Source organism: Tachysurus vachellii, chromosome 9 (genome assembly GCF_030014155.1).
Source record: "Tachysurus vachellii isolate PV-2020 chromosome 9, HZAU_Pvac_v1, whole genome shotgun sequence".
NCBI lineage: Eukaryota > Metazoa > Chordata > Actinopteri > Siluriformes > Bagridae > Tachysurus > Tachysurus vachellii.
In genome coordinates this window covers 23,028,680-23,052,885 of record NC_083468.1, presented here as the reverse complement: position 1 = coordinate 23,052,885, position 24,206 = coordinate 23,028,680, and the positions used below count along the sequence as shown (strand labels likewise).

Sequence of the window (24,206 nt, the reverse complement as noted above, 5' to 3'; positions counted from 1 at the left end):
CTAAAATGAAGCCTCGGATCACAAACCTTGCAGCCTCTCGAGATTATAGATGTGGGAAAGTACACAGTAATAAAATCAACAGGAAACGCAATCAAACTTCAGGCTCGACTCATCCTCTCTGTCTGACCTGTTCCTGACGTATAAATAAATAAATAAATAGATAAATAAATAAATAAATAATCTCCTTTATTTGTTGGGCGAAAGGACAGTTATCAAAATCTAGAAGAAAAAAAAACTCAAAATCTAGAAAAAAAATTCGCGAAGAAACAACCTCCAAAACACAAGCTCTCCACCAGGAATAAAGCTTTATTATTTATATATTTAAAATATAAATAGCTTGGTGAATTATTTATAATTATGCTTCGACTCCTGTCTGGCACAAACGTACAAATCCGTCATTTGTATTGACATCTGTAAATAATTATTGCTGTATATCTGCCCGTATGAGTGAGTCCACATGAAAGGTTTTGGACTGGCTAAGAAATCATGAAACACAGAAATCATTAAATTCACGCCAGGGTGCCTGTTTGACTCTGTTTGTTGCGTGCCATGTAAAAATGCAGCTTCTCAGATCCAAGCAGACGGCACAGACGGCATCAAGAGATGAAGAGAATGAGCAAGCAAGATTTGAAAGTCACTTGTCTCTGTCTAGAGCTGTCAGAACTTGACGTTTTTACTTCAGACGCTATTTGAAGTGTCAATCTGTTGGTCATTCGTGCTATAGAGAAGAAACTGTTTTGCCTTCTAGGACAACTGGGGATTAGTCGTATTGTGAGTTAAACCAACAAAGTTAAATAGTCATCAGGGGATCCCTGAACGTTCACAGCTCTGGACCGGTCTGTTATGTTCCCTCGGGAATGACCCTGAAGTTTAAGGGTAGCCCTTGTCATAGAAAACCTGCTCATGGTAACGTGAAAGGAAGCAGACGAACGCATAGAGATTCTAGGTGAGAACCACTGAGGAGCTCGGGGTCAGAGAAGGAACAGCGTGTGAGCTGAGGTGAAGTGGTAAAGCACCAACATAAAGCACTAATCCAGCATCATGAATATTAATGAATGAGTCGTGGAACATTCTTAATGTGTGCATGTGTTAGTGGGGAACTTTCTTATGGATCCGTGCATCCACGATCCATGCGCACGCTGACAATCAAAAGCTGATACATGGGAGCTTGTGCAAGTGAGGATCCTGCACATGAGACGGAGAAAAGCCAGATATTCAATCCGAACTGGAATCTGTACTAAAAATAACGAGTGTATTCTCTTTTTACAAAACTATATCCCATGTCTTTGTGTGCGTGTGTGAGTGTGTGTGTGTGTGTGTAAAGAGTGAGATAAATCCTGAAGACAATGCATGATAATTAATATAAAACTCTGTAATCATGCACACTGATTGTGTAAGCGAATAAATACACAACATATCAAACAGCCACACATCCGTGCGCACGGTTCCGGCGCGCGCTCCAGGGCTGAAGCGCGCGGGACAGCGGTGGAATAAACCCGAGCCGGTGCGCTTACCGTGAACCGTGAGCCCAGAGAGCAGCAGGACCGTCAGCACCATCATCTCGGAATCGGTGTGCACGAGCAGGTGACCTCTGATGCTCTGGGACGCAGTGACAGACAGCCGTGAACTTCTCGTGTCTCGTGGCAGGATGCGCTTCTTGCTGAATCCTCTGTAGGAAGAAATGACTTTCTGTCTTCTTCTTTCTTCTTTCTCTTGAGTGCTCTGGTGCTTCTTTCTAGAGCGCGCGTATCTGTGCGTGTTCTAGAAGTGTGTGTGCATATGTGTGTGTGTGTGTGTGTGTGTGTGCACTGTCTGAGTCTCCTGTTGATGTGCGACCGATCTGTGTCTGCGCTCGCGCTGCCAGAGCACCAGCGTCTCTCTCTCTCTCTCTCTCTCCCTTTCTCTCTCACTCTGTAAGAGACGGGGCGGAGATTACTCCAAAACCCCTCCCATGGGCGGAGCTAAATGTTTGTTGTGATGAAGAGGCTGGGAAAGTACGAGCTGGAAAGAAAGGAAGAGAAAAGTGGTAGCAGGGAGGAAGAGGAGAATAGACAGAGAGGAAGAAAAATCCGAGCAGTAACTGAATCCATTCAGAATAATGCAAGAATGTCAAAAATGCAAACTATGCAAATTAGCAGGTAATCATTAAAATTAGATTTGACTGAGCATATAAGTATATAAAATCTATTTCTTTCCCCCAGGCAATAAATCACCCTGATTAACAACTCAGCATAATTATATTCCCTGCTTCATATCTATAAGTACTGCATTATCAGAACTGTCAGTCATCACAACATCTGTATATGTTGCACACACTACTGCTGCTGTATATTGTACAAAAAGCATAATATTGCACAATATTGTTATTTGCACTACCATGCACTTCTCACACTTTATGTACATAACTGATCAGTCATATATTCTGTATTCATATTTAATACTCATACTGTCTGTTGTATCACATCTGTATTGTCTTGTATAGTCTGTATTGTCTTGTCTTGTGTAGTATAGTGTTATTTATGTAGCAAAACAGCTGGAACCAGATTCCTTGTGTGTGTCAACACACTTGGGGAATAAACATGATTCTGATCCTGATACAGTATAAATAAGATTAGGATGTGTTTGTTTGTTTGTTTGTTTGATTGTTCTTCTTTCTTTTTCCACCCGCTCTGTTCATTACCTTGTACTGGACCGTAAATCCACAGTAGCTTTGACTAATGACTAATGAATGACATGTGAAAAGGACTACAGTAACCTCCAACATCCAGCGAACAACCGACAGACCATTTAAAGTGCACTTAACTAAAACCTCATTTAATTGTAAAGAATGTCCTCTGAAATTAACTCAAAATCTATTCATTCATCCAGTCTGGATTATTGTAACACGATGTATGTTTGGATCATTGTCATTGTCCTCTTGTCTGACGCTTGACTACTGTCAGGTGGGATAAAAGGAAAAGAAAAAAGAAAGAGGGATCGTATTACCCTGCGTATAGATTTCATTCACTGGCTTTCAGTTCAGTTTTGAGTGTTATTGTTTGCTTTATAAAGCCCTAAATAGACAGTCGGGTTCTTACATTGTGGATATGATTGCTACAAACATCGCATTACATTTATATTTTTCATGCTTAGGATTCTCCTGAGTGTTTCTCGAAGATTAATAAAACAGAAACACGCAGTAGCAAGACCTCAGACATCCTGTATGTGTGCAGGTATTAAAATAAAACAACAACATATGATTATTCTATATATATTATATTTGAAAAGGTTTGAATGCATAAAATGGCTTTGCGCCTGTTTTTCATTACACTTGATTTTTTTTGTTTTTATATATTTACTTCTGATTTTATATACTACTAAATACATTTACAGCATTTAGCAGACACATTTATCCAGAGCAACTTATGTTGTCTCATTTTTGTACAACTGAGCAATTAAGGGTTAAGGGCCTTGCTCTGGGGCCCAACAGTGGTCTTCCGATTGGTAGCCCAACACCTTAACTAGATGCCTACAGGTATATAAATGTACACATATGTGCTTGTTTACTGCTTCCTTCTGTTTCCTTCCTTACACCCAGACATCCTTTGACTCATTTACACTTACTTATTTGCTTACACTCATTTGCTTACTTTCACTTAGTTACCTACTTACACTTACTTACTGACTGACTTATTTACACTTACTTATGTATTTGCTTACACATATTTTCTTACTTATTTTCTTATTTACATGCTTACTTAAGATTACATTTACTTATTTACTTATACACATACTTACTAAGACTTACACTTACTTACAGTATTTACTTATACTTACTTAGGTCTTAAACTTATTTAGGTACTTACTTAACATACTTACTTTCTTAACATTACATCCACTTTTGATATTTATATTTATATTCCTTTTATACATACATACAGTACGTACGTACTACGTTTCCTACTTACATTCACATCATTTTTAGTTCATTAAATAATTGTTTACTTGCATAGTTTCTTTCTTTCTTACACATGACTTACTCACCATTTATTTGTGTTTCTTTGCTTTCTTGAGACTGCGCTTACCTTTACATTTTCACCCTTCTATCCTTTCATCCTTCCTTCCTTATCTTTGCATACTGCTTACTTAATTCTTTTCAATTCAATTGTATTTGTCTTTTATTTGACTTTTAACGCTAGACGTTGTCTCAAAGCGGCTTTACAGAACATAAGAAACATAATACAAGAAATGTAATATTATCTGAAGATTAATATAATACAATACAGTGTTTTTATTTATACCTAATGAACAAGCCTGAGGTGACTGAGGCGACTGTGGTGAGAAAAAACTCCCTTAGATGGAAGAGGAAGAAACCTTGAGAGGAAACAGACTCAAAAGTGAACTACCTTAAAGCCAGAAATCATGCGATCGATAGAATAGTACAGCTGTGAATTTTAAGGCTTTATAGTCTATTAGAGAAGAGTCTGTCTAGGGAAGAGCAATTCTCAGAACACAGTCATCCCGTCATGTTGCCTGTCGATTCAGAAATCCCACTTCCTACTGTACGTACAGTAAGTATTCACTTAACCCAGCAGAGGCAGCATGTGTGTTTGGGGGATGTGGCATTTACGTGAGGGAACATTAAGGAGTGGCTGTATTTGTTTGCATTTTGAGTTTCAAAAGAGCAAGTTTAAGTTTAACAAAATCGTTGAATAGGCTGACAAACAAAGCAGATACTAAGGTGCGGCTTTAAGAGAGGGCAGAGAGACAGCGACACATCTCATTCGTATACTATATATAAAGACTAAGGAGATTCATTATGCCTGCTTTTCAATAAGCATTCCACCCTGTCACTTAGTAACCTCTTATATAGAAGTTATTCATCTCTGCAATGCATGGCTTGCTAACAAGCAGCACACTAAATATTTCATGAAGACGTTTCTTTTATCCTGTATCTGCATTTCTTTATTACAGGGCAGGCTACCATGGAGGAAACCATTGCAGAAGTAACAAGCATGTTTTTCTTTCTTTCTTTTTTTTAAGGGCCATTATTGTAAGGCCTTCTCAGGATCGGAATATATTACATGTTTATTATGCTAAATCCTCAGATCCGTGTGTGTAGGGAAATCATGTGTACAGCCTTCTGGAAATCTCTAAAATCAGGTGAGATCACTTGCTTGTTCGCACCATCGGGTTTTTCTCTGTCTCGCTTTTTCATTAAACCTGTGCTGCTACGTGGAAGCACACAGAGTCCTGGCAGGAACCGTGTTGCTCAGTGAAGGAAAAGGAAAAGTTTATTTCCAATGCTTCAACAGAGTCTTAAGCCTCCAGATCTTGTTAACTCTAACAATCAATGCTTTCATTGGAGCAGATTTCAAAACAAGAAAAAAGCTGACTGATTACTCCGTCTAACTCCGTGAGCGTTTGATGAGGATCAATATTCCATGAGAGAACTTTCTTTTTTTTTGCTTGATTTGGCTGCATTGTATTTGCAATATTTACACGACACCGACCTTGCAAATGTTCAAAAGTAGTGTGGGGTCAGACGTCCTCTGCTTTTGACACTTAGCTTGAGTGAGAATCATCAGTATTCTGCATGCACAGTGTTTCAAATGTAAGGAATAGAACACAATGATGTGCTGTTTTTACAAAGTGTTTATTTGTCTGTTTAATTCTCAATGCCATATTTGATCCATTTCTGGTTACATTTGCATGTCGACACGACGCTGACTCTGCAAAGGTTCCAAAATAGTGACGGTCAGAAACACTGTGCTGGCCATTTAATCGGCTGACAAACAGATTTGAAAGGAACATTTTGAATCATCAGAGTTTTATATGTAAAGAATAGAACACAATTAACTTTTTAAAACTAGAGCATTAAAATCCACCTGTGATTACATTTGGAGGCAAAAAAAAACCTACTGTGATAGAAAATTAGCTAGCATAGTCTAACTAATCAACAGCACTGTTGTGTAAGAATAAATATTGCGGGTTATAGTGGACTTTTTGGTCATTTTAGTAAATATTTAATCATTTTGGGACAAACCAGGGCAACTAACCTTATACAAACTAACCTTATACAAACTAACCTTATACAGTCTCAGAAGAAGATTTGAATTGTTGATAGATAGATAGATAGATAGATAGATAGATAGATAGATAGATAGATAGATAGATAGATAGATAGATAGATAGATAGACGGACGGACGGACGGACGGACGGACAGTCGGACAGACAGACAGACAGACAGACAGACAGACAGACAGATAGATAGATAGATAGATAGATAGATAGATAGATAGATAGAGTGGCAGAGGAACAGACAAATATACAGAAAGATAGATAAATAGATAGATAGATAGATAGATAGATAGATAGATAGATAGATAGATAGATAGACAGACAGACAGACAGACTGACTGACTGACTGACTGACTGACTGACTGACTGACTGACAGACAGATAGAAAGACAGACTGACTGACTGACAGACAGACAGACAGACAGACAGACAGACAGACAGACAGACAGACAGACAGATAGATAGATAGATAGATAGATAGATAGATAGATAGATAGATAGATAGATAGATAGATAGTGGAGCAGAGGGACAGACAGACAGACAGATAGATATATAGATAGATAGATAGATAGATAGATAGATAGATAGATAGATAGATAGATAGATAGATAGATAGATAGATAGATAGGTAGTGGAGCAGAGGGACAGACAGACAGACAGACAGACAGATAGATAGATAGATAGATAGATAGATAGATAGATAGATAGATAGATAGATAGATAGATAGATACTGTAGATAGACAGGGTACAATTATATTTAGTGTCAGACATTATAATGCATAAAAACTAAAAGAAAAAGTACACACATACATATAACAGACTACAAACATTTACAAAAGAGATCAAATAAAATATTATTTACTTGAGGTAGTAAACAGCTGAAATCTTGCACATGTGAACAGTAAAGTGTACAGTAAAGTTTAGGAACAACAAATGTTAAGTTTAAATAATACTATGATATTTACACATTCATTGCCTTCTGTACAGAGTTGTGGTTGGGAATAAATCAGTACCAGGTAGGAGATTAATATTGCATATTGATATTCGCTGAACATGTGGCCTTTTATATTATTCTTTACACATCATTATTACAGATTTTATATAGCATTCGCAGCTTTCTGGTTTTAAATCATAGTGTGAAACATTAACCTGTAACGCACTTTAGAATATTAAATCTCCAGATTCTCTCAACCTTTTCTGTTCTCTTAATTTCAGTTCATAATCACAAAATCTTTTCATCTGAAGTGTCTCAAGGACATCAGTATCTATTAAATGGCATGTTTTAAGAGTCGTAACCTTTAAATTCTTAAAAAAAAACATAATTGTTTATTCATTCACTTGAAAATCTGTAATTCGTGTCGTAGGTAAAGTTTGAAATTTAAGGTTAAGTGTAGGGGAAAGTTTCATTTTTTCTAACAACTGTATCAGAACGAAAGAATTATTTAAAACCAGTCATCGTCTTTGCTCCTTAAAACGCACAGGTTACACACTTCACGTCATAATAAGTTCTACAGTAAGGATTTGTTCAGGTTTTTTTTTTTTTTTTTGATTCCACTGAAATTTCACAAAGGGGGCACGGTGGCTTAGTGGTTAGCACGTTCGCCTCACACCTCCAGGGTTGGGGTTCGATTCCCGCCTCCACCTTGTGTGTGTGGAGTTTGCATGTTCTCCCCGTGCCTCGGGGGTTTCCTCTGGGTACTCCGGTTTCCTCTCCCGATCCAAAGACATGCATGGTAGGTTGATTGGCATCTCTGGAAAATTGTCCGTAGTGTGTGATTGCGTGAGTGAATGTGTGTGTGTGTGCCCTGCGATGGGTTGGCACTCCGTCCAGGGTGTATCCTGCCTTGATGCCCGATGACGCCTGAGATAGGCACAGGCTCCCCGTGACCCGAGGTAGTTCGGATAAGCGGTAGAAGATGAATGAGTGAGTGAGAGTGAGTGAAATTTCACAAAATTAAAAAAATGTAAATAAACCAAGAAGAAGAAGCAAATAAAAAGAGAATATGTGATTTTCTGGTCTTTTTATTTTCTTTTCTTTTAAATTAGGACATTTTAGTTATCGATATTAAGGTTTTCAGATCTTCTAGAACCCCACAGACCTTATTACATGAAGCATAAACCCTGCATATTTCCTCAGTACAGATTTCTATCATGCACCTGATCGAGCTGTTCGAACATTAGCCTCATTATGTAAATGCCTACGGTAATAATGTGCCTATTTATTAATGCCATAGATATCATTATTATCTAGTCCTGAACTTTAGCCCCATAGAAGACATTAGGCTCAAGTTGACATATTTATAGCCTAAAAGTTTGAGTGTTATTGAGTTTTTGATTAAACACATTCAATTAAAGTGAAAGACGTATTGGTTAATAAGTACAAGAACTCAATAATAACTTTAATATCTCACATGATCGTTATTTCCATCGCTCTAACTAAATTAAAAACCATAGACCCCCTGCCTGTGCTTCGCTTCACAGACCTCACTTGGAGAACCACTAGTTTAAAAAGTTACCACTTTTTTAAATGATATTTAAAGATATAAGGAGGAAATTCTCTTCTTTCCTTCCTGGGGTTATGTCAGGCTCATTCAGCTGACTGGTAAAGGAGTTGTTGTTTAAGGCGGCTGATTTCTAGACACTTAACATGCTTACAAATAGCTGGTAAAAGCTCGATCTATTAGACGCGGCCTATGCTGCGGTTGTGATACGAGCAACTTGGGAGCTGTTTACCAAATGTGCACAATTTCCTGTTCGAATCCTGGTCTTGTTTTTCCGAACACACCCTATGTGTCTGATTTGTTTGGAAAAAAAAAAAAGGTAGGCGCCTCATGAAGCAGGAGAGTGCTTCTACAGAGCTCTGTATACTGGAACTAATTTTCTCTCCTGGTGTTCTGTGAAATGTTTTGAACCTAATAAATGCTTAAATAAATGTACACTGTGTGCCCTGCGATGGGTTGGCACTCCGTCCAGGGTGTATCCTGCCTTGATGCCCGATGACGCCTGAGGGCACAGGCTCCCCGTGACCCGAGGTAGTTCGGATAAGCGGTAGAAGATGAATGAATGAATGAATGTACACTGTTAGACATTTCAAGAAGTTTCAAGAAAATTATATTTATGGCATTTGGCCCTTATCTAGAGCGACTTACATTTTATCCTGTATATGGGATGCAGGTGTCATTTCTGGGCCCCTAAACCCTCGATTGCTTAGTTGTATAAAATGTAAGTTGAGGTCCTTACTCAGGGGCCCAGCAGTGGTAGCTTGGTGGACCTGACATTAAGACCTTAACCACTAAGCTCAATAAATTTAGTAATGAAGGAATGAAGTTCAGATCCTGCCTCAACTTGTACCTTTATTTCACCTAACAAATAATCAAGACAATTGGTTTTTTTGTTTGTTTGTTTTCTTTTGTTTTCTTTTTTTTTTGGAACCTAAAACAAATCATCCAAACCTTGAATAAAAATACTTTTATATTACATAATGGGGTTATCATGTCTTACAGTGCACTATATCACCACTAAATACTATACATGAAGCAAGAACCTTATATTAAGGGTGCTATTACATACGAGTTTAGTCTATTTGAATCCGAAGCTCATGTGTTTTCCCTCTCAGTGGGGTTTGTGTAGGTGGATGAAACCGAAACAAACCAAACAAGTGTTTGGGCGACTTCCAAGTGAACGCTAATGCAGTTCAACTGCACAGAAAAAGTGATTTGACTCTGAATCGACTCAGCTACAGGAAGTGATCTAAGCATGCTGTGTGTTTTGGGTTGCAGTTTCCATTATGAGTAGATGCGAGATTCAGTGATGTGTTTACTGCATATTTGGACCAAAATAGAAAATACAGAAAATATGTTTATTTATTTATCCATCCATTTTCTGTACCATTTATCCTACACAGGATTGTGGGGAGCGTGAAATCCCAGGAAGATCAAGGGACACATTGGAGCCGGAGCCAACTCATTACAGGGCACAATCACACACTTACGGAACAATTTAGACAAGCTATTGAGACTAGCGCACATGTTTTTGTATAGGGGAAGACTGGAGTAAGTAAGCATAGGGAGAACATGGTGGTGGTGGGACTCAAACCTCTAACCTTGGAAGAGCAAAGCAAATGTTCTAACCACTTATCCACTTGTCTTCCCAATTAGTTATTTATTTAAATGATATCATCTTTTTGGCTGCTCTATACACTATATTTTTCTGAGGTCCTACACAGCACTCATTTTGTCCACCATGAAACCAAACACAACAAACCCAAAGAATCAATTTCGCTCTGAATCTGCATTGCGAAATGAACTAATAGGTGTGAAAGTGCTCTAAATTACACCTGTGACACACACAATCTACACATTTGGATGTATAATTTATACCGATCATTGCCCAGATTGTTGCAGCTGTACCGTAACTCCTCCTAACCTTTTGATGATTGGTTTTGGTTACGCAATCATTTCCTGTTGACCTCTGCCATGTGATATAATGTATGTGCACAGTTTCTGTGTGACACCCACGCTGCATTAAAAAGAATATACATATTGTTATATAAAAGAATGAGCGAATAATGTGCCAAGTGTGGGGCATTAGGTCATTACTTCAAAACACTGAATGCTTAAGGATTCATTTCACTGCTAATGATCAGAAGTCTGACAAATGTTCACTGGATATGACACAGAGTTTAGCCATACTAACAGAAGTGGTGAGAAAATGAGGCTCATTATTTACAAGCCCAGTGTATAAGTGTAAAAGAAAAAGTTCACACAATTTCTAACATTTCATTTCACCTGAAGTCAATTAATTTCAAAATAATTGAAAGCGTCGATGTTCTGCATCGCACTGTACTGAATTCAGTTAGTGTTTAAAGCTCTAATTAGAATAGACTTTTTTATTAATAATCAATTTATTAAACTCGGGGGCACGGTGGCTTAGTGGGTAGCATGTTCGCCTCACACCTCCAGGGTTGGGGGTTCGATTCCCGCCTCCGCCTTGTGTGTGTGGAGTTTGCATGTTCTCCCCGTGCCTTGGGGGTTTCCTCCGGGTACACCGGTTTCCTCCCCCGGTCCAAAGACATGCATGGTAGGTTGATTGGCATCTCTGGAAAATTGTCCGTAGTGTGTGATTGTGGTAGGAAATGAATAAATGAATTTATGAAACTCCAGACACATATTAATGAGTAAAACAAGATAATGTTGCTTGCATACTGACAAGCTACAGGAAAAGTCTGTGCTTGGTGGTTGGTCATCAGCCATTATTCGGTTTGGAGGTTCATCCATTGTGTCATAAGAGAAGGGCTGAGACAGACACAATTGCAGGCAAACCAGTTTTATTACCCCTTTTTACTTTTTTAACCCTCCGTTCCACTGGCAGAATGCAAATCGACTTAATGTATGGGACATTTTTTATCAATATAAACAAGTGAATTGTTTCATCACAGCGAGTCTGATCTAAAATGAGTCAGGACTCTGTTGGCTTTCAGTATGAGCTGTGTATTTTTCCCTCTGTTGATAACCTTAAACAACAGATTATCTTTTTTTATGAACAAACACGGGGGGCACGGTGGCTTAGTGGTTAGCACGTTCGCCTCACACCTCCAGGGTCGGGGTTCGATTCCCGCCTCCACCTTGTGTGTGTGGAGTTTGCATGTTCTCCCTGTGCCTCGGGGGTTTCCTCCGGGTACTCCGGTTTCCTCCCCCGGTCCAAAGACATGCATGGTAGGTTAATTGGCATCTCTGGAAAATTGTCCGTAGTGTGTGATTGGGTGAGTGAATGAGAGTGTGTGTGTGTGTGCGCCCTGCGATGGGTTGTCACTCCGTCCAGGGTGTATCCTGCCTTGATGCCTGAGGACGCCTGAGATAGGCACAGGCTCCCGGTGACCCGAGGTAGTTCGGATAAGCAGTAGAAAATCAGTGAGAGAGAGAGAACATGGCAAAGCAGTGAGCATGGATTCAACAGTGAGGTGGTGTGTTGGGGTCTGACATGAAGCAGTGAATTGAAAGAGTGAGTTAAACAGAGAAACCACAAAGCACCAAAAAGCTAATGAAAATTCCCTGTGCTGGAAATCTTCAACTACTGAGACTTTAGACTCCTTCCAAAAATGTTTAAATGGTATGTTTGTCACTTCACGTTTCCATATTCCATCTTCACTACGGTAAGCGGCTGCTCCGTAATGCTAAACAAGGCTACCTAGCAACCTATCGACTAGCTAGGTTAAAAGCTTAGTGCGCTAAATCCAAAGCTAAGATAACGAGGTCATACTAGCACATAGCTACTGTAGCAACATGTTTTAAAGTTGAACACTTTAGAACGTCAATTAAAAATTCCAGGTAAAGCAGATGATTTAAAATATCATTACTTAGCTAGACAAACGGCTAAATCAAAGATAAATCCATTAGCTAGTTCACAACGTAGGTGATGGGTTCGTAATTCAGACTCCGTAGCGACTGTACGCATGTAACAGCTATTAAAAAAACGAATAAATTAAGATGAGGTTTTATTTGAATAAAAGCTTAGTTTGTCCAATTACTTTTTTTTATCAGTGACACAGACACAAACATCAGCTTTTTTTCTAATGAATTCTATACTACTTGATGATGAGTAATAAGCTGTTAAACAATCGAATAATCTCATTTGCTACTGATTAAAATTACAAATGAAAAAACAGGTATGAGTATTTTATCTCTCTATTGTTCACTTGTCAAATTATTGATGCCCTCAAAATCATACGGTTGTGATTATGGGCACTGAGTATTCTTAAAACAGCAGTAAGTTCGTTTTAATTGGTGCACGTTATTTGGAACCCCACATACACGCAATCCCCAGGAACGCCTCTGTGCATGCCAGATCCTACACTTAATGATGCACTGACACCATAATTCTGTGACCGTTTCTTCATTCCATAGCTGAATTAATGCCATTATCTCATCGTAAGCAATAATCAACGATAAATCCTTGCGTTATTTGCCATGTGGGAACAGTAACCTCGAGAGTTTATATTGCAAGCTATTCGCGTTCACTTTGGGATTTCTGCTCATTAACAAATAGGCCAATAAATGTGTCAGAGAAAAATACATAAACACTAAAGGAGCGTTATTAAATACGAAAGGGCCGAAAGTGAGGAATTGATTTCAGCATTAGGGCATTCTCACAACCCCGTGCGCGTTCTCTGGGCAGCCGGCGGAGCATTCACTCGCTAGCTGAGAGAGGCTATAAATCTTATTTATGCAGCACTTTCTCATGCTTTCATCTCAAGGTGCCACACAACACATACATCTCACACTCCGCCCAGGACTAATTTAATTAATTGCACAGCACCACAAAGTGACCTTTGAAACACTGACGTTTAAAAATTACCTGGAACAAATTGAGCATGAGTACAAGAAAAAAAAAGAGAGGAGATGACAGAACACGAGGAAAGCCAGAGAACATAGCGCAAAGGTGAGAAAGGGGCTTTCGGGAGCTAAAGACTACAGTGGATATCGGTATACGGTAAATATTATGGTTGGGTAAGAGTGAGGGCCGAGGCGAGACCGCTACACTGAGACTCGGTGAGGGATTTAAAGATGATTGACAGCCTGGTTGCAGTTTGACTCAAATGGAAAGTGACACATCTGTTGATTTGGCTTCAGTCTACATATCCGCTATGGCCTGAACCATGCTGGAAGTGAAAGTCACGGTAGTTGAGTGTGTGTGTGTGTGTGTGTGTGTATGTGTGTACATCTGTATTTCGGCTCGAAGTATTCCAGTAAGAGTGAACTATAAGCAAGTGCACATTATTATTCAAAGCAGGTCTTTATGTCTTCACACTGTTTACAGATTGACTTCCAAAGACAAAGTCTGTTTGATTTCTCTTACACACAACACAGGACACATAAAAAGTGAACACAACTGTACTGACACTTGGTTTTGGATGTTATGGTTCTTCCCGGTGTGTCCATCACATGATTACAATCATACCTAATACCACTATACAAATAAATTGAATTGAACCGTAGCTCAGAAACGTCATCTACCAGTTCCTGTCCATCAGCCAGCTCTCCGATGTCCTAGCTAGATTCCTCTAAGACACATGATGCCAGATTTTCAAAGCGCTGCTCATTCTGCACATACAGTGCTGACAGAATCACTCTTCCTTATTTGCAGTAGAGACGAGCAATGAAATGATTCTCAAACATGTTTAAGGGTCATATTTACTGATCTGAATGAAGTTGTAAGAACACAGTAGCTGTTTGAAAAGCTATATCTGATTCCGATTATGTCTGTATGTGCACATTTTAAATAACTGAAAGTGATTCAGTTTTTAATTATTCAAATACTATTAGTTTAAACCTCAACCAAACCTCCTCCAGAATTCAGATCTGAGAATCTCAGTGATTTTGTCTCAGAGAGATTTTCCTTAAAGCTGCCATGATCTTTAGAGATCCCTCCATATTTTAGTTTGCTATCCGTTAATCTCTTAATTATATAAACATGAGGTTTCCTTTTAACATTATTATTAAATATTATATATACAATATATTCAGAATATATATATATATAAACATATATAAAGATGTATAATAATAATAATAATAATAATAATAATAATAATAATAATAATATTATTCTTTTATAAAGACACATTATGCAAATAAATTTGTAATCTGTTTTGCTTTGTGCTTACAGGTAAATAAAATAATAATAATAATAAATACACTGGTGATTTACCTCTCATTAGAAGAGTGTAAAAAGGAAAAAAAGGTAATAAAAAAACAAAACAAAAGGAGATCGTTGCTGTATTCCTGCCCTGTGCGCCCATGAATGTAAATGAGGTCAATTATAGTTCTTTTGCATTTCATAATCAATCAGGCGTGGGTTGCCATTTTCCATTTGAGCATGAAGACAGTAGAGACAAAGACTAGGTCCCATGTTAAACACAGGTCATGTAGGTTAAATTCCCTTATCCTGAGATAGTCGTATGCATACACCTCCTATCTGGCTCAGCAGGCTGTGGAGTAGAAAAAAAGAAAAAACATGAAACAAAGGTCAAAGTCTTTTACATAAGTTAAGATTGTTATCATTTCCCTTTCAAGCCCTTTAGGATTACTGATTTCTCTTCTTGCCTACAGACAAAGTTCTATAGACGTTCTACACCACGGCACAACTGAATTCTCCTTTCTGATTGGTCATAAGGGCTTAAGTCTTTTTAAACAGTTCTGACTGACAAACGTTCCATGAATGTAGATTGAAAATAATGTTTCTTATAACTTAGAAGGATTTAATAGTAATAAAAAACATACAGTTTTATAAAAATGTGTGTATGTTGTTGCTGTGATGAAGATTTAAGTAAGGAGAGGGTTATTTAGCTTAATGATTTCTAACTAAGAATCTTATGTTTATAAGAATAATCAAATCTTTATATCTTTATATATATATATATATATATATATATATATATATATATATATATATATATATATATATATATATTAGAATAATCTAATCTTATCGCAGCTCTGAACAAAGAAAATGCAACAACATTTATCCTACAGAGGAGGCGGGGCTTAACCCTGTTACTAGGTATAAACCTTTACTTTGTCTGTATGCTAAGATATTTGAGACTGCATCGTGTAGGGATTAGGTTCATTACTGATTATATTAGAGATGTTCTAACATCTCTATGTAATAAGTGGAGTAAATGTAATGTAAATGTAAACATCTCCGACAAAGTGCAGAAATGCCATAGAGACAAATTACAGTATATCATTTCTGCTGCTGTGGCATTTTGGCTATTCAGCGATGTCGGAGACGTGATCTCTAATAGGATTGGTCACAAAAAATAATCCTTACACGATCTAACGTGTATCATCTTATTAACTCACTATCATGATTAAATATTGTACACAATACATTTCTTCTTCTCTTCACCTTTCTGCCATTTTCTCCTCTGATAAAGAAAATCTTAATTCTCTTTCATTTTAATGAGAAATAAAAAAGAATTTTATTAGAATTTCATCACTAGGAGAAATTCTTCACACTGAAAATTTTCATGAATATGAGCCCTGGATTCTGCCTGTTATGACAAGATCAGCTATATCTTATTAACACTGAGAGAAAACAAGAGAGAGAGAGAGAGAGAGAGAGAGAGAGAGAGAGAGAGAGAGAGAGAGAGAGAGATGCAGGTGAATAAACAGGTGATTCGTTATATCTCGTAACAGGAAATAATTTGTTTTGTGAATGTTCCACTACATTAAATGTGTATTAAGCAAGATTTGTCAAAATAGGGCCAGATCAGGTCTCTGACGGTTAAGCAGATGAATTTGAATAAGATTTAAATGAATTTCTAACTCCTTAAGCCTCTCCTCATTCACACTCATGAACACACAGCTCCACCGCTAGTACTGGTTCAGACAGAGTTATCATTAGAAAAGACTGCGATGATACAGCATTAATTCCAGCGAGTTCGGACAAACAAAAAAGGCTGCGAACACACACCTAATTTGGCTGTTTGTGATTTATGTGGCTGTTCATGTTCATACTGCTGTCACTGAGATAAGATAAGATGTGCTCTAGGCTCTGGCCTCACTAGCTAAATGATTGTATCTTGAAAGAAATCGTGTCTTACACCGTTAACATGATAAATTTTACACATTCTGATTTATGAGTGTGTTTACGAGCATTTTTTTTTTTTTAGATTTAGAGATTATTACAACTTTAAATGTACAGATACAAGCTCTAATTAATTGTAAATTACAGCTGAATATAAAAACTTAACCCTTTTGTGTCAGACCATCAATCTGACACCATGTCACTGATTATTTTCTCATAACATCATGTTTTATTCCTTCTCTCTATCACACATTTGCCCTGCAACCCAAACAACTTGTTAGCAAATCATAACACAAGCCCACATATTCTTTACAGTGTACACAAACACACATCATTAAATCAAACAACACAAATGAATTTACATCTCCGTAAATCGCCTTCAAAGGTCAAAACTTCTCATTATGTTAGTTGTCCTTCATTTAGAAGAAGAGAGTCGTTGTGCCAAGTGCTTTGCTCCTTCCATCTCCTTAATTGCTTGCCTTGGAGGACAATATATTAAACAAACTCTTGACTTGCACTGAACCATATCCTAATAGAAGAGCTGCTAATTTGGTTTCGCAATGGTGAGATGATTCTGCCACCTTACAAATGTACATGCTGTATTGTGTTGCCAGATAGATAGATAGATAGATAGATAGATAGATAGATAGATAGATAGATAGATAGATAGATAGATAGACAGGCAGACCGACAGATAGATAGATAGATAGATAGATAGATAGATAGACAGACAGACAGACAGACAGACAGACAGACAGACAGGCAGATAGATAGACAGACAGACAGACAGACAGACAGACAGACAGATAGATAGATAGATAGACAGACAGACAGACCGATAGATAGATAGATAGATAGATAGATAGATAGATAGATAGATAGATAGATAGATAGATAGTGAAGCAGAGGGACTGACAGACAGACCGATAGATAGATAGATAGATAGATAGATAGATAGATAGATAGATAGATAGATAGATAGATAGACAGACAGACAGACCGATAGATAGATAGATAGATAGATAGATAGATAGATAGATAGATAGATAGATAGATAGATAGATAGACAGACAGACAGACAGACCGATAGATAGATAGATAGATAGATAGATAGATAGATAGATAGATAGATAGATAGATAGATAGATAGTGAAGCAGAGGGACTGACAGACAGACCGATAGATAGATAGATAGATAGATAGATAGATAGATAGATAGATAGATAGATAGATAGACAGACCGATAGATAGATAGATAGATAGATAGATAGATAGATAGATAGATAGATAGATAGATAGATAGATAGATAGATAGATAGATAGATGCCTAAACAAAGTCTTCTGTGGAGTCTGTGAGAATAATTAACTTGATAAGTGTGGAACATGAATGCGATGGTGAAAATGGTAACATTGTGATCACTTCCCTCTGAAAATGCTGTGGATTGTTGCTCACTTGTTCAAAGCAAAATTGCAAAAATTGCTGACTCAGTGGAGCATTAGCATACATTAATATTCACTTCATGAGTACATTGCTAGTTTTCCCAATTGCAAATGCAAAGTGAGCTGTGGCTCTTCCTCTTCTCTGCTTGTGCTTTGCATTCAGCTCAGTGTTACTCAGGGAAAATGCAGCTGCGAGGAGGAAGGCAATGATGCGTTTTGAAACAATTCCCAAAAATGTGGTCCATTTGTGAGGCGTGCAATAAAAAAAAGGAACGTAAAAGGGTACATTTTTAGAGAAATGAAGCATAGATGTACACACACTCTTTAGATGAGCAGAGAAAGGGCTGAGCACAGGCTGGGTTTGTGACAGAAATCACTGTAACGTACTGCACATTTGTCAAAGCAATATTTTTACTTTTCAATCATCTCTATTTATGTGTGTGTTAAAATGTCTTCCCTGTCTCATGATAAAAAGCGCAACTGGTAAAACATAATAGAACTTTCTATTAAAAATGCTATTTAATGCAATACTGCTTTTTATAGTAACTTTTTTCTTTTTTTTTTTTTTAGAAATTGTTTATTTCAGTATAGACAGTATAGATCAGGGGTATTCAATTAAAATTCAAAGAGGTCCAGTTACTAAAATTTCCTCCCAGCAAAGGTCTGAATCTTATATTGTCACTTAAAATAGTGTACCCTCATGTTAATAAAATGAATAACGCACATTCATTCATTCATTCATTCATTCATTCATTCATTCATTCATTCATTTTCTACCGCTTATCCGAACTACCCCGGGTCACGGGGAGCCTGTGCCTATCTCAGGCGTCATCGGGCATCAAGGCAGGATACACCCTGGACGGAGTGCCAACCCATCGCAGGGCACACACACACACTCATTCACTCACACACACTACAGACAATTTTCCAGAGATGCCAATCAACCTACCATGCATGTCTTTGGACCGGGGGAGGAAACCGGAGTACCCGGAGGAAACCCCCGAGGCACGGGGAGAACATGCAAACTCCACACACACAATTTGGAGGCGGGAATCGAACCCCCAACCCTGGAGGTGTGAGGCGAACGTGCTAACCACTAAGTCACCGTGCCCCCCCTTAACGCACATACATTTCTATATAATTTATTATTAAATTTCAAGTGTTTTCAAAGTCTGAACTTGTATGGCACTTGAATGGAAAACAATACTGTTGTATTTACTACATGTCAAGTAACAGACAACAGACACCGAATTTCTTCTGAATAAAATAAATAAAAAGTGCAAACACAGCTCTGAGCGGTCTGAACTTAGGGCCTATATTTCAAGTAATGTAAAACATTCAGAATCTTTTGAATAAAATAAAAGTGCTTTTAATCTTTAAGAAAAAAATTAAACAAAAGACTTTTGAACTGCCCCTTTTTTAAACATTAACTACATTAATAACTCAGGAATCAGGTTTTTAATAGCGGCTGGCAACCAGCGTAATCAGGTGCATTACTGCCACCTTCTGCTCTGGAGTATGGAACAGAAACAATCGATTTGATTGGCTTGGCTTTTGATGACGCTCCTGTCGTAATAACTAGATTAACTGCACATGACCGAATGTTTTATCTTTTTATTAATTTCAAAGAGCTTATATAATCTTAGAATATTAGATTATAATAAGGAGATGCTTAATATGATAATATTAGAATTTTAACGGGTCCGGGCAGACCCATCACTCGGTCCACGGTCCGCCATTTGGTGATGCCCGGTAGAGATGTATGTAGTATATGATGATCTTCTAGGGGTCAAGAACGCTTTAGAAAACAGGACCTCAAGTGACCAGTTGATCTGCATGGACAGCCAGGGACTCCTGGGATTGCTGTGGATTGGGACACCTGGAGACTGTCACACTTTTTTTGAACCACTGTTGCGTCAGTCGGCTTCATGCTCGAGTCTTCATCAACGATCATTTAGAAGGCTTCGGCAGGAAGGAATTAGTGTTAATTCTGTAATGAACTCAGCAGTGACTCTGACATGTTAGTTCCTCAGGAGCTCTTGGTTGCTTAATTCTACTGGACTATAAACTGTTGTATAAATGACATTATTTATATTGATATTATTTCCTGTCCAGTGTCACTATATGAGGATGAGGTTCACTTCTGAGTCTGGTTCCTCTCAAGGTTTCTTCCTCACCACCATCACCTCAGGTTTGATCATTAGAGATCAAGTTTAGAGATAAACAGTAATTCAATTTTAAACTTTAAAGATATTTCAAATCATTAGGTACTTTGCCTGATAAATCTCACATAAAACAAGAGGAAGTCAATGTCTTAGTGCTACAAAATATTGTAAAAACATAAACTTTCCATTAAATTAAGTGTTTGCCCCTGACACGTGCAATGCTAGCAGGGTAATAGGGATCCAGCATCATTCATGCTTGAATCCCTAATATAAAGAAAGACCTGAAGAAAATAAGTGTTCCAGCATTTTAAGAAGAAACAAGATGCAAAATTCAGACAATCTGCTGGAGGACAGGAAAAGGTTTGTTTAACAATTCAAAGGTGAAATGCATTTTAATGGCCTCCACTGTACATACTCCATAAATTTGAGTGTGTGCATGTGTGTGTATTCTGTGTGTGTGACTGTGAGTGTATTTACTCTGTGTTTGTGTGAGTGTATATACAATGTGTGTGAGTGTATACATGTATACTCCCTGAATGTATGTACAGTATATACTCTGCGTGTGTGAGTGTATATAATCCATGAATGTGTGTATATACTCTGTGTGTGAGTGTATATAATCCATGAATGTGTGTATATACTCTGTGTGTGAGTGTATATAATCCATGAATGTGTGTATATACTCTGTGTTTGCGAGTGTATATAATCCATGAATGTGTGTATATACAGTACTCTGTGTGTGAGTGTATATATTCCATGAATGTGTGTATATACTCTGTGTTTGCGAGTGTATATAATCCATGAATGTGTGTATATACAGTACTCTGTGTGTGAGTGTATATATTCCATGAATGTGTGTATATACTCTGTGTGTGAGTGTATATAATCCATGAATGTGTGTATATACTCTGTGTGTGTGAATGTATATAATCCATGAATGTGTGTATATACTCTGTGTGTGAGTGTATATAATCCATGAATGTGTGTATATACTCTGTGTGTGTGAATGTATATAATCCATGAATGTGTGTATATACTCTGTGTGTGTGAGTGTATATAATCCATGAATGTGTGTATATACTCTGTGTGTGTGAGTGTATATAATCCATGAATGTGTGTATATACTCTGTGTGTGTGAGTGTATATAATCCATGAATGTGTGTATATACTCTGTGTGTGTGTATATAATCCATGAATGTGTGTATATACTCTGTGTGTGTGAGTGTATATGCTATATGTGTGTATATACTCTGTGTGTGTATAATCCATGAATGTGTGTATATACTCTGTGTGTGTGAGTGTATATACTGTATGTGTGTATATACTCTGTGTGTGTGAGTGTATATGCTGTGTGTGTGTGTATACTCTGTGTGTGTGAGTGTATATGCTGTGTGTGTGTATATACTCTGTGTGTGTGAGTGTATATGTTGTGTGTGTATATATATACTAAAAGAGTGAGTATATACCCCATGAGTATGACAGAATTAGGTTTCTTAGTGAGGAAATCAAAACAGCCAGTGAGCAGATAATGTATTCATCTCCTTGTCTCTTGTGTACAAGCTGGCATATAAGCTTTAACAGCTTTAATTGTCCCCTTTCCTCAGCACTTACAGTGCAACTACTTAAAATATATTATCTGTTTACATCGGGAATGCCACTCTCTCTCTCTCTCTCTCTCTCTCTCTCTCTCTCTCTCTCTCTCTCTCTCTCTCTCTGACACACACACGCGCGCGCACACACACACACACACACACACACACACACACACACACACACACACATACATACACTATAAAGACTGCAGACTAATTACAGCATGTTGTCTGATACTCTGTGAATGTCTTTAGTGATGTCATTTCCTCTGTGTACAGAGTATCATGCATCCCCAACACAAAGAAAGTCTTTTTTCGGCAGCGACATTTAAACACCCCCACTTCTTCCTCTGGGGTTGCCAGCGTAGTTGCCAAGTCTCCTTATTAGCAGTGACTTTGGGCTTCTTTGTTTGAAAGTCATTTTGAATTTTCTAAATTTGTTGATTGCTATTTTGTCTTAATAATAATAATAATAATAATAATAATAATAATAATAATAATAATAATAATAATAGAGAGAACAGTGGAATAAGTGTCTATACCATTGTTGTGCCAATGTGTGTGTGTGTGTGTGTGAACATTCACTCAATCTGTGTCCCCTTAGACAGCCTGATTTTTTTATTTTATTTTATTTTTTTCATTGTGTTGTCACAGCAACTAAACATGGCGCTTGAGCCAGGGTTTCGAGCGTACAGATGGGGGACGAAGCTAATGGGGTTATAAGTGGCTGTTATACTAAATAGTTAGGTGGGAGAGCAAACCTCCAATTAAAGCATTTCCATACTTCACATTTATCTAAACGGATAGATACACGGATAATTTCATTTATTAATGTTATTAAAGTGTAGTCGGTAGATGAGGAAGAAATAAAACACCTGGGATCAGGAGGAATACAGTGAAAGTAGCAGGGTTGTGTTATGTAGCCTGTAATTAAGCTTATGTGATGAGTTACTGCTAACACAGCAGTGTGTATCATGTTCTTAGAACATGCTGCAACAGGTTTTATCTTACTTCTACAACAGCATTTTGCCAATAAGGCATTTCTTAAGTATTAAATTGCAGATTAATTCTATAAAGTCGAATTTATAGTCGAATAAAGTCAGATTACATCTATAAAGTACCAATATCTGGAACTTTCTGGAGCATTTTCTGTTACCCAAATCTTTTCACTTTGGGTTTAAATCCATAATCCAAATTTTTGGATTCACACAAGCATTAAACGGACAGTGTTGCATTACAGCTCAGTTTCATCCAGAGAAAAAGAGCCCTTGAGAAGCATGAAGGTGTCCTCTACAAATCTGTCATGGCTTTGTGGATGCAACATTTGTTTGGCTGTTTTGCTTTGAAATATAGAGTCCAAGTGATTGTCCATGTGCACAACAACAAAAAAAACCCCAGAGCTACCTTTTGATGTGAAGTGGAAGATCATCACTGCACATCCTTCTAAAGTGAACAACCTTTTTATCGCAATCAGAGACATTCTGCAGTTTGTTTCTACAGCAGTCTGCAAATCACAGCTCGTCCTCACTGTATGCTGATGAGGCCCAGCACTGGAGTGTGATCAGCAGAAGTTCATAATGTGATTTGAGCTATGCTTTGAAGCACGCTCACACTTGAGTCAGCAGCGTGAACATCAGTGGACTGAGCATTCAGCCCTGAGGGGAGCCTGAGCTTTGAGTGGTGGTCTCACTCATCCTGAATGAATGAGGTCTTCCAATCAGGAAGTCTATGACCCAGTTAAAAAGGGATATATTCAGGTCCAGCAGTTTGTTTCTTTTTTTCCTCCACTTTATCCAACCAGTTGGATCTGTATTAGTAGGGTTACACTGGACTGGATGCCTGCTTTGTGTTATTTTAGGTGAGTACTACACACTAAACGCTTGCTGAATTCTTCAACCTGATTATTCAGAAGGTGGTAATAATTATTAACGTATATTAACGTATATGTATTCAATAATGTATGGTAACTATACTAACATATAGCCACTGAAATGTCAAAGCTTTAATATTTATTGAAGGAGTCTCCGATTTTAGTGCCCTAATGTAACAGCTGCCATTGGAGAGTCTTCAGGATTTTGTGCTTGTGTCTTTTTTCTTCTTGTGTCTATTTTCATCTTTTTATTGTTATAAGAGACTATTAATACTTCCTATAACCTAAGTGATAACTGGCCACATGGATTAAAATAACACAATATTAAATCTAACTGTTACATATGATTACATGTCATATTCAATAAATAAAACTTCATGATAGGGGGGCACAGTGACTTAGTGGTTAGCACGTTCGCCTCACACCTCCAGGGTTGGAGGTTCGATTCCCGCCTCCGCCTTGTGTGTGTGGAGTTTGCATGTTCTCCCCG

General features: G+C 37.7%; 1 protein-coding gene across 2 annotated transcripts in view; it reads right to left on the bottom strand.

The window, feature by feature from the left end:
- Positions 1-1,627, bottom strand: part of kirrel3b (kirre like nephrin family adhesion molecule 3b) — a 208,461-nt gene extending 206,834 nt beyond the window's left edge. For both annotated transcript variants that reach the window (XM_060878681.1, XM_060878682.1), the window contains exon 1: positions 1,515-1,627. In XM_060878681.1, coding sequence (XP_060734664.1) covers positions 1,515-1,560 — 46 coding nt within the window. In that variant the 5' untranslated portion in view covers positions 1,561-1,627. The remainder of the gene's footprint in view (positions 1-1,514) is intronic.
- Between the last annotated feature and the right edge of the window lie 22,579 nt (positions 1,628-24,206).